Below are 12,278 nucleotides of genomic sequence, written 5' to 3' on the forward strand. Positions count from 1 at the left end.
TCATCTTGTTGGTTTGCATAGAAATGAAAGGCAAGCCAGTCTTCTCTCTCTCACTCTTGTTTTCACTCTTTTTTTTACGGCGTGTTTCATGATTAACAGCAGAGAGCGGTCTCCTCGGTGGCGCTTACTTGATTGTCTGACACAGTCTCATTTCCCATCTGACCCATTTTTGAAACGTCAGAAGGCTTCATCTTCTGTGTGTGTGTGTGTGTGTGTGTGTGTGTGTGTGTGTGTGTGTGTGTGTGTGTGTGTGTGTGTGTTGTGCAATGATGAAAAAGGCACTTTGGTTCTGAGTTTGATGTCTTGTTTTATGTTCAACTTTTGGACTCCTTCATCTGTTGCTGAAAGAAAATGATCAAATGCCATTTGGTGCACATATACTCTCAAGCGCATACACACACATGCAGCAGTCACACAGAGGGGCCTTAATTGTCATTTTGCCCATCTCTAGATAAATGGGCTTGTGTGTAATGGCCTGTGTCTCCACAGCTCCACTGACATAATGGGAGGGAGGGTAGGCCTGTGGTCTCCAGTTGTTGTCCGTTTGGGTTCATAAAAGAGCAGCAAGGGGGCAAGAGCATTAAAACTGCAGCATGTGATTAATACCATAAACCACTGTGTGACCCCTCATTAACCCGAGGGTCAAAACTAGGTACTATAAACTAACGTTGCTGTTAGTCAATATAAGCTACATTATCACCTCTCCACAGAGATGTTTCCAAGCGGGAGATTGATTATTCATTAATTTGATTCAATCTGAAATAATTGGGACTTTTATTTTTAAAGCCACAGCACTGATCTTGAGGAACCTCAAAAGTTATTGATTTCAAGCTGCTTTGTTTTCTATGTTGTGGATCATCAGTTGCAATTTAGAGAAAATAAAATGTATTATTTGCTTCCTAATAGATAGAAAATAGCACCAGTTATTTTAAATAAATCCTGTATTCATAATTCTATGAGTTTTTTTATTTCATGTGTAATATAATAAATAAATTACGATGTTTTTTTTTTGTTTTTTTTGAAGTGCGGTGGGTTTTTCTTTTGCTGCCTGGTGTAAAGACTTGCAGACTGTTGCTGGTAATGAGTGGTGTTTTCTTACAGTCTGTGGCTGTAATAGATGGTTACTCTTAAAGCTCAGCTGCTGTGTCCAGTGAGATTTAATGATGTAATCTCCCTGGCTTACAGAATACCCTAAGAATACAACACGCCTACAAACATGAACATACAGTGCTGCGCAAAAGCCTCAAGCCACCCATGGTTTTTTTTATATTTTGCTTCCAAGGAGCCAGACTTTCTTGTATTTTTCTTTTTTTAAATTAGTGGTCTGGCACAATACTTCTCCAGGCTTTCTGAAGGTATTTTTCTTTGGACATTGGCTGCTTTTTCACTCATTTTCAGTCCAATCTTTCTACCTGATGATTTTCAGAGGAATGTTTTCTCTTTTTTTGTTTGTTTGTTTGTTTCTTATCCCACTTAACTCTAACCTATGATTCATTCTGATATAAAAAAGGCACCTAAATTAAGGGCTGAAACACTGTTGTGTCTACATATACTGTAACAGACAACTTGGCAGAGAAGCTAAATTGTATCTTTAGGCAGCTTCTTGCAATAACACATAGTTTGTTCCCATTTCTTTAGTTGACTCTATGAAAAATGTTCAAGATAACAGTTTGACAAGCATAAAATAGTATTTCCTAAAGAGCTATTAGCTGAAAACTAACTCAGCATGGTGTGCATTGCATCCTTGAAAAAGCTGAGGAAACTGGACATAAAGAAGAGTGGCAGTTGTAAAAATTATCTATACATTCAGATGAACAATATCTGAAAGTCATGTGCTTAAGAAATAGGAACAAAGACCTGACACAGGACCTGAGAGTTGCATTTGGCCCTTCAGTTGATCCATCTACTGAAACCTCATCAGAAATGGTCTCAGTGGAACGATTGCTGTCAAGAAGCCATTATTAAGGAAGGGAAATGGGGAGGAAAATGATGAGGTATGACAAATTACAAAAGAACTGGACTGAAAATCCATTGCAACAGGTCTGATGAACCCAGATTTGAAAATTTTGGTTCAAATCATCATCTGTGTGTAACAGGTGGCCAGGAGAGAGGTACAACAGTGAGTGTCTAAGTCTTTCTTGCAATTCTTTAATAAATGAGAAATATGAGTTGCTACAGTTTGATACAGTATGTCCAAAACAACAATTTATGTTGTAGATTTATGCTTCATAATACATATTTCTGTCTTTGTTTTTGTGTTTCCAGTCTTCTACTCAGGAATTTTACCTCATTAGTAGCAGTCTTTCTCGCCTGGGGTTGGAACTGCAGACCTTACTCCCAGCCATACAGTCCCAGATCAGCTCAGTGCTACTTCGAAGCCTCTTGTTGGACACTCCAGACCAGCTGATTCCAGCTCACAGCTTCCTAAAGGTGCTCAATGAAAAGGCAGCAAAGTAAGTATCCAGTGGCTTAGGTGTGGAAGTTCAGGACTGTTGAGTTAACAAAACTAAATCAATCAGGATTATTGCTTTAATTTCAAAAGAATTAACATTTTCTACAGGAAAAAAGTCCAATTTAATTTCTTACTGTGGGTGAGTGATTGGCTGCTTAGAACTTCATCTAAAGATTGTTGTCTTAATAGTCATTATTGTTGATAATAAAAGAATATGATTCTGCACAACTTAGATTGCTGTATTATATACACACAGACTTGTAGTGTTTTGGAAATAAAGTGCAGTGCAGAAGCTAAGGATTATTTTTTCATTGTCTTTTAATCTTTCTTCCTTTTTTTTGTTTTCATGCAATCAAAAAGACACCATCAATAAAATTCAGAAGTCATACCTGATTTAATCATCTTTATGTGCATCTCTGGACCACTCACAGCACCGCTCATATTCTGCTGTTCTTTAATTTCACCGTGGACCTCATCTTTTGTACAACTACACTGTGCCACTTGTTAAAAATGGCATATTTACACAATCTTAGCTCACCATCCACTCTGCTCAGCAGATCTGCCTCTCTACTACAGAACTTCTTCATCTTTCATAGAATGAATTGGGAGGGCTGAGTCACATTGGTAGAGACCTGGCATGCATTTTGGGTTGTTAAATATCTTTTGCATTTAAAATAAATACAGTTGTGCTCAAACGTTTACATACCCTAAAAAAATGAGTGTTTTTGTTGTTGTTGTTGTTGTTGTTTGGTCAGTTCCATTGCTGATGTTTTGGGGATGTGTGAGCTACATAGGCACAGGGAGCTTGGTCAAAATTGATGGCAAGATGAATGCAGCATGTTTTCAGAAAATACTGGAGGAAAATTTGTATTCATCAGCCCAGAATCTGCGCATGGGACACACTTGGGCGTTCCAACATGACAATAATCCAAAAACATAAGGCCAAGTCATCCTGTCATTGGCTACAGCAGAAAAAGTGAAGGATCTGGAGTGGCCATCTCCACTAGCCACTTTGGGATTGCAGACATTTGTTTTTATTTTAAATCCATAGTGATACATAATTCATAGTTAAATACATGCATAGTGATACAGTAGGTGCAGTAATAAATAAATTAGTCTAACCAGCTGACATCACCCCCCCCAAACATTTAATTGACTCAACAGTGCAATCAGAAAAACAACACAGCAACACAAAACTGGGCTGACAAATATAAGATAGAGCACAGTGGGAGATGCCTGCTGTCACTCCATAAATGTGTGATCAACAGTTGGCATGGAGGCAAAGGCCTCCTAGTGCCACATGGATAATTCTTTTCCTCAGTTTTCATTACTAAAAGGTCAGGCTGACAACAGGCTCCTGTCTCAGAAAATGCGGTGTGATATATTACCAGGAACTGTCACATTTGGATCGTATATTTGTACAGGTCGGGGAATAAGACGGAGCTGTTCTCAGATCTGTCTGGATTCCCAGTGCTGCAGGAAAGAACGGAGCAGATCCAGACTGTCCTCTGTGAGATTCAAGACCACCGCAAAGACATCCGTCTGAAGCTGAAGGCCCCCACGCTTGACTACATGACTGTCTCAGGACAGGAGGTACCATAAGTGTGTGTGTGTGTGTGTGTGTGTGTGTGTGTGTGTGTGTGTGTGTGTGTGTGTGTGTGTGTGTGTGTGTGTGTGTGTGTGTGTGGCTGAGAATGAAAGAAAGGTGGGAGGATTGATGACATTTGGGTGGAAGACTCAGCAATAGTGCTGGTCTGTTGTCTGTGTGTTTTGTTTCTGTGGTTGCCAGTTTTAATCAAGAGTGACACATTATTTTCTCTGTCTTTTCTGGTCTTATTTATCAGTCGTCCTCCTCTTTCTCCTCTGCCCTTAGTTTTTGATTGAGGTGAAGAACTCTCTGTCATCCATTGTTCCACCTGACTGGGTCAAAATGAGCAGGTCAGCTCACTCACCGCTGCAGTACAAACAACACTTACTTACATGTACTAGTTTTTCTATGATGGTAGCATTGATTATCCGTTTTAATATTTATTGTATGATGTCAAATATCACTCCTGAATGATCTAACTTTATTTTTTAAATTAAGCCTCCAGGAATTAGTTGTGCAATTCTGAGGAAAGGTGCTATGTTGTGCATTTTTTTTTCTAAAACTGATACTGTAAAAAAAAAATGGGTCTTAGAATGTTGTTTATCAATATATAAAATATAAATAATGTCAACACCACAGAAAATAAATGTGCCAATCATATCCTTATTGAAAATATATACATGTTTTATAAAAACAAACCACCAAAACACAAGTGAATGAAAAGGATAAATTAAAGGGTAAAATGGGATCCAGCCAGTTTTAAATAATGAAGTTAGCATGTGTACAAGCAAAGCTCGACTGATATAAGGGCAGGGCCAACATATTAGCCGATATTCGCTACTTGCTGCTATATCTGTTTGGCATTTTTAACAAGTGATAAATGAAAAAGTAAAGAAGAGGCGGGAGAAACACCCTTCAACCATATTCACTCTACAACTTCACTCTACAAGTGTTTATGAGGACACAAAAAGGCAGCCAGCTGAAACACTGGGTGAATAAATTAAACGCTGGGTGAGTGTGGGTGAATAAATAACTACATATAATAAATGTTAGGGAGTTGTATTTATATTTAGTGTCTGACAGAAAAAAAAAGCTGATTTATCAGAATATCAGATTTTTTTAAATCACCAAATGTTGGTATTGGTCTTAAAAATGCTATGTTGGTTTAACGATTTAAGTAGTCTATAAATAAAAAAAACACACAGATGCAGCAAGTTACCCTATATTTAAGTGGTTAAAAAAAAACAGGATATGAACTGTGGTTGGGGAAAAAAAAAAGAAAACACATTATTTTTTGAGAAATTATGCTTAACACACTCATAATAATAAAATATTCAGCGTCTCTGGGATCTTCTTTGTTATTCGCAAGCTGCAAATTAACCAAATTAAGTTTGAGGTGGTTCACCAGGTGTGCAGTTGTTTTATTTTTGCTCATTAAAAAACTCTAGTTTTTTTCTGACCTTCCCCCAAATCTTTCAAAGTATTTTGCTGGTGTCACATTGAAAACGAGCCTTTCCTGTTAAATACAAGTTAAATTTCTCAGGTTTAATATCTGATGTTTGTATTATTGTATTATGTATTGCTTACATTTTAGTGTCCAACTTTATTGGAACAAGGTTGTATTTCCCTCAGATTTGGTGGAAAACAAAACATAACTATAGACATTCATGGCACTAGCAGCCCTGTAGCAACCCACTGGCTTTTGTCCCCAGAGGTTGACAAAGATGGTAGCCAAGGGTTCCTAGATGGTCATATTTTAAATCTTCATTGTATTGTTGGTAAGTGGTTTACATCCAGAGACTTCTGATCCCTCGACGATAAAGATAAATCGTATATTCGTATGTATATGGTTCAAGGGTCCACCTGAAGCTGAATGGATCCTGTAAGTTGTCAATCAAGAATGACATTTAATCTGGAATAATTAAGGTCCTTAGTGTTGAAGAAAGGTAGAGTGGTTGACAGGTCTCTCAATAGTAAACATGCCAATCCCAGCCATCTTCAGGATGCCACCAATGGGCTTGGAGAAGATGTACAACAGCAGTCTTAGACATAACATCAGTAAAGAGCACCTGCGAGGAGCTTAATGATTGTCTTTCTGTCACAGTTCTTGGGGCTGTGGTTCAAGAAGAGCAGGTCATCTACTAATTGGCAGGTTGGCGGTTCTATCCCTGCTGCTCCAGTCTGCATGCCAAAGTATCCTTGGGCAAGAGACTGAACCCTGAGTTGATCCTGATTGGTTCATCGGAGTGTGATTGTGTGTGGATGTTAGAAAGCACTTAGATGTAGAAAGTGCTTGTATGAATGTGTGTGTGAATGGGTGAATGAGACATGCTGTATAAAGCACTTTGGGTGCTCATGTGGAGTAGAAAAGCACTACATAAGAACCAGTCCATTTACCACTTTAGGGAAACACACTCAAAATGAGGCTTCCCTTTAATCCGTCAGGGAGGATTATAAGCTTCTGTGTAAGGGAAGAGTGGTTGATTGAGGGTGCTGGTTGGAGCAGTGTCCAGTCAAAAAACAGGCTGGGGAATCTATCCAAGCCACCAATATAAGAAGCAGATCAGCCAAGCCAGCACAAATGGTTCACAAGTCAGTGCAGGATATTAACTGAAATTCCCTCAGCATGTAGTCAAGACCATCACCTGATGATGTGCTTGGTGTCAGAGCGCTTAAAGCCCTGTAAGGCCTATGATAAAGTAGAGGGACTACATATGCAGTACTGTGAAATGGGATTCCTGATTTGTTGTTATTCTTATTTTTGCATATTTGTCACATGTTTCAGATCATCAAACAAATATAACCTGAGTAAATACTGTACTACATGCTGATTTTAAATGATGAACTGTAATTAACCACATTTTTTTATTTTTTTTTTGAAAGCTGAGTTCACTAGCAACACCCAAGCCTGATTACTGCCAGACCAGTTTAATCAAGAAATCACTTAAATTGAACCTGTCTGATAAAGTGAAGTAGGCTCAAAGAGCTCAAAAAGCAACACATTATGCCACAACCTAAAGAAAGAGAAACATCAAAAGATCAGAAACAAAGTCATTGACATCTATTAGTCTGGAAAGGGTTACAAAGCCATTTCTAAGTGAACTACGGCGAGAGCCATTATCCACAAATGGAGAAAACTAGGAGCAGTGGTGAACCGTCTCAGGAGTGGCTGGCCTGAATGGCTCATCCAGAAGGTCACAAAAGAACCTAGAATAACGTCTAAAGAACTGCAGGCCTCACTTGCTTCAGTTAAGGTCAGAGTTCATGATTCAACAATAAGAAAGAGACTGAGGGAAAAAATGGCACCTATGGGAGACTTGCAAGGAGAAAACCGCCGCTGACCAAAAGGAACGCAAAAGGCTCATCTCACATTTGCCAAAAACTTGATGATCTCCGAGACTTTGGGACGATATTCTGTGGATCGATGAGTCAAAAGTTTAACTTTTTGCACGGTTTGTGTCCCATTACACTTGGTTTGAAACCAACACAGTGTTTCATAAAAAGAATGCCATACCAACAGTCAGACCTGGTGGTGGTAGTGTGATGTTCTGGAGCTGATTTACTGCTTCAGGACCTGGACAACATCAATGTTATTACAGGATAAGACAAAATACATATTGTAATTGTTTTTGTTTTTTTATCCATTTGCTGTAAGTTTAATCTGGTCATAACCCATGGATATATGCAACAAGTGTCTGTGAGCAACAAGTTGTCTCTGATTTGTTTTAAGGGGGCACAGAAAAAATAGATGGTGTCCAGCAATTATTGTATCAGCAATTGTATAACATCACTTTTAAATGAATATTTTTTTTTTTTTAGTGTTCTATACTTGTCTCATATGTCAAAACACAGTAGTTTCAGTCTTCACTTCAATCAATTCTTTGCCCCCCCAGCACCAAGGCAGTCAGCAGGTATCACTCTCCTTTCCTGGTGGACCGCTACAAGAAGCTGCAGCAGCTCCGAGAGCAGCTGATGCTGGACTGCCAGAGGGAGTGGACCAATTTTCTGGAGTATGACAGACACATAGACACATGCGCGCACACACACACTCATACACAAACCAAATTATAAACTCAGCTGAAAAAAATTCTGAAAACATGTCAGTCTGTGGCTCAGAGGTATGCCTCCACAGCTCTCAGCCTGCCAGAATTAGTCTGTTTTAGTCAAGTACACCGTCAGTGCTGTCTACTCAGAACACTTCAAATTCTCTGTTTCTCTCTCCCTCTCTACAGTCAGTTTGGGGAGCACTACCACACCATGAAAAGGGCTATTAGTCACCTAGCAACCATGGACTGTCTCTTTTCATTGGCTGAGGTGGCTAAACAAGGGGACTATTGCAGGTGATGTCCTCTCACAGTGACCATAAATATTGATATATGTGTTTGAGTATGTAAATTGACTGTGTGTATGTGTTTTTATGTGTGAGTTACTATGTGTGTGTGTGTGTGTGTGTGTGTGTGTGTGTGTGTGTGTGTGGTTGGGGGTCGTGTCGTGTCCTATAGTCTCAGACAGGCTGTGTGTGGGTGTGTGCACCCCGCTCAGCAGTGTGCTCTGCCAGAACTCCAACATCTCTCACCCACACACACACACACACACACACACACACACACACACACCTTTATGCTATTTCTACAAATTTCTGTTTCAGTATTGCTTCTTCTCACATAGTAGTACCTCAGGCCCTCACTCCACAGTATTTCTGTGTGTCTTCTTTGTCATTAGTTTTTTATTGTTGTTGTTGGAAGTGTTAAGATTTATGTGGTAAAGTGGATATTGTTGGCTTTTTTCACCCATTTACCCGAGAAGACTGTTAATCATCTTTGAAAGAGGCCCTATTAATAGAGAAATAAATACAAATTAAATTAAGAAAACATATCAGCTACACAGAAAAGCTAGTGCACTCCCACATTTGTTTGCACCCTCACATCCATCAATTTAGGGTCCTGGGCTCCAGTTCAGGTGTTAATGATTAGAACCTGTTTAGGAAGAGAACCTGTCCTTTGCAAGCCTCTAGCATGTAGGGTCTGCTGTTGTCTTAGTCCTTTTATTCCATGTGGGACATAAGGCTGAAACTTGTGACTACCACGCATCTGGGCGTCTGGCTGCTGCTTCTGCTTGTCCCTGTCCCTGTGAGAGACCCGTCTCTTGTAACACAGCCAGCGACCTCATCCGTGATGTATTCAGTCTGAATGTCTTCCTCTTCCTTCAGATGCTGGTGTCCATCTGAGGGCAGTCTCTGTTATCCTCTGAGGCCATATCCCAGCCATCTTAGAGTCTTTGTTTTTATTTCATGGGGGATGTTAATACAGCCAGTTCTTCTGTACAGTTTCATGCTCGAGCATGCCAGAAAAAGTCTTTGCTGTTCAAAAATAACAGAAAAAAACTACAATTAGACTGTCAACATATTGGCAAAGAAACGGGCCTTTTGGAATAAAGTGCTCTGAACTGATCAATCAAAGATGGCGAGAGTGCAAGAGCGAGATAAAGGGTCACGAGAACATTAGACATGTTTGGCACCGACCAAATAACTTTCCAGGAAAAGAGCCTCATACCAACTGCGATACACTGTGGATAAAATGTTTTGGTTTGGGTTTGTTTCACTGTCTCACACTCTGCAGCTTGCAGTTATTGATTCAGCTATGAATTATGCATCATATCTAAGTGCTCGGAGATAATGAGAGGCCATCTGTTCAAGAGCTGAAGTTGAACAGGAAGTGAACATACAATATCAGTAGTGTAATAACTCTAAAAACACTAATCTACCTCAAGAAGAGAAAAAAGGGAGCATGGAATGAGTTGTATAGAGACCAAGCTTGATTCATATTGAAGTGTTTTGGGAGGATTTTTACATGCAAGAAAATGCAAAACAATTATGCAAAATGCAAGCAAGAACTTATTTTTGCTGAAGGAACAATTATAGTTTCTCATCTCAAGAATATTCTTAATCTTTGACCGTAAGAATAACTGGATGTATCGATGCCATTGTGAAAAGAAGCAGTTATTCTGTTGTTTGAGCTTCCCAAGTTTTCCCAAAGTATGTGTATTATGATTGTTTTATTTATAGTTTATTTTTAAATAAATAATAAAGTGCCCATCTTATCTTGTTTATGTGACATGCTTGTTTTGAAATATCTGCTTCTATTCTCTTTTATTTACGTTCTTAATTATACAGATATTCCTTATAATTCTTAGTCATTAAAGCTCAGATTTCAAATAAATCATGGCATCTTTACACTCTGTGTGGGAGTGGGTACGTCAGTGTGTGTGTGTGTGTGTGTGTGTGTGTGTGTGTGTGTGTGTGTGTGTGTGTGTGTTTGTACACCCACCTAACTGACTGCTCTGTGTTCAGGCCAGAGGTGTGTGACAACAAGCACCAGATTATGATCAGGGATGGCAGACATCCTGCTATTGATTTACTGATGGGAGAGCACAATCAGTATGTGCCCAACCACACTGAATTACAGGTAAACACACACACACATGCACGTGCGCGCGCACGCACACACACACAGGCTCATTCAGAGAACTTTGAGGAAAAAAAAAAAGGTGGAGCCAAAACACACACACACACACACACATTTGCCTGCTTGTTAAAACAAAACTACAAAGGTATACAGACGTTGTCTTACACACGTAGAGTTGCATGAAACCACACCGATACATGCATACACACACATGCTTCCTAGCTCAGCGCTGGTGTGGGTGTAGGTTAATCTTGCAACAGAAGCACAAGCCAATAGGAAAGGAAGCCAAGCTTTCAGTCCACCCACAGCTTCAGCTGTGCAGGACAGCATGCAAATATCTTTTTCTGTCTCTCTCCTCATTTGCCTTCTGTCTATGTCACAGTTATTATCCTCTTCTCTCTCCCTCCTTTTAGGGTGACGGCAGGAGAACAATGATAATCACTGGGCCTAATATGGGGGGTAAGAGCTCCTACATTCGCCAGGTTGCTCTTATCTGTGTAATGGCTCAGATGGGCTCCTACGTCCCAGCCTCAGAGGCCTGTGTGGGCATACTGGATGGCATTTACACCAGGTATGAGCACAGGCAAAAATTGCAAAAGTGCAAGCAAAATACGTCTGTGGACATATTTTGTCAACACCGTAGCAACGCAACCATATAAGACACGGTGACTTCGCAGGTGTGTAGTTGGAATCAAAATGTGAGCCAATTTGAAAATGGCTGAAATCTGACACCTCAATGCTAAGTAAAGGAGGCTGAAAGTAAAAGTGCCTCAGGTGTCTGAGGAAAAATGTCTGTTTTTCCACATACTGAGAGTCTACTGAGATTATCATTTACAGAACCAAATAGATCTACAATGGCACATGATTATAACACGTAGAGTATTTTAGAACTAAAAAGAAAACAATGAATTTCTTTGTAATTTGAGCTGCTTGTCAAGATATAGAAATGCTTTTTAACTGCTTTAGCGTAATGCTGGTATCACCACACCAGGAGCATGTGTGTGTGTGTTTTATTGACAAATTTTAAATTTGCAGTTTTCTCACACTGCAAAGCCATCTAATGAGCCGTTCTAGACTCTATGGCAGGCAGGTACACAGCTGAATGGGGAAAATAATTTTCTATCTTTCCAACTTCGTCACAGCTTGATTTTTATTGTTACTCTCACTAAAGACAGAATGGGGGGAAAAAGAAAAATCAATGGACTTTCCAAGAAACTCTTGCACCACATGATTCGTAAAACAGACTCAGGTTATTCAGAATGCTTATTCATACTGTTTTTATCATTTATGTGTAGAGACATCAATCAATCAGTGCATGAAATGAATAAAAGCAATCATTTAGCTCAGCTGTCAAGGAAAATGAACACAGCTCGATTTTTTTTTTTTTTTTTTTTTTTTTTTTTTTAGTAGCATCTCAGTGACACCAGTGCATAGACATTTGTTTTTCTGCTAAGGAACACTTTAATAAAATAGGTTATTAAATATACATATATAATACCAAGTCTGTTATGCAAATATCGCACAACAAGACAATTAGAGAGCAGGGGTTTTTTTTTGAGTGGGTTGTTCTTGCTTTGCTTCTGTTGACAGGAAGACCAGGACAATGATCCCAAAAGCACTAACTGAACACAGTTTCACTCCTGAATGCTTTGTTAGTACAATTAAACAAAACAGGTAACGGGTATGTGTCACTTTGGAGACAACCTGACAAAAAAAGAAAAACTGGAAGAACAGGCAACAGGAACTGACATGTTGTTCTACCCTAAAAATATGC

General features: G+C 39.3%; 1 protein-coding gene across 1 annotated transcript in view; it reads left to right on the forward strand.

The window, feature by feature from the left end:
- Positions 1-12,278, forward strand: part of msh3 (mutS homolog 3 (E. coli)) — a 54,126-nt gene that overhangs the window by 14,711 nt on the left and 27,137 nt on the right. Inside the window, exons 14-20 of the mRNA XM_030737425.1 lie at positions 2,266-2,453; positions 3,877-4,045; positions 4,326-4,390; positions 7,934-8,050; positions 8,273-8,380; positions 10,390-10,504; positions 10,918-11,075. Coding sequence (XP_030593285.1) covers positions 2,266-2,453; positions 3,877-4,045; positions 4,326-4,390; positions 7,934-8,050; positions 8,273-8,380; positions 10,390-10,504; positions 10,918-11,075 — 920 coding nt within the window. The remainder of the gene's footprint in view (positions 1-2,265; positions 2,454-3,876; positions 4,046-4,325; positions 4,391-7,933; positions 8,051-8,272; positions 8,381-10,389; positions 10,505-10,917; positions 11,076-12,278) is intronic.

Source organism: Archocentrus centrarchus, chromosome 9 (assembly GCF_007364275.1).
Source record: "Archocentrus centrarchus isolate MPI-CPG fArcCen1 chromosome 9, fArcCen1, whole genome shotgun sequence".
Classification (NCBI taxonomy): domain Eukaryota; kingdom Metazoa; phylum Chordata; class Actinopteri; order Cichliformes; family Cichlidae; genus Archocentrus; species Archocentrus centrarchus.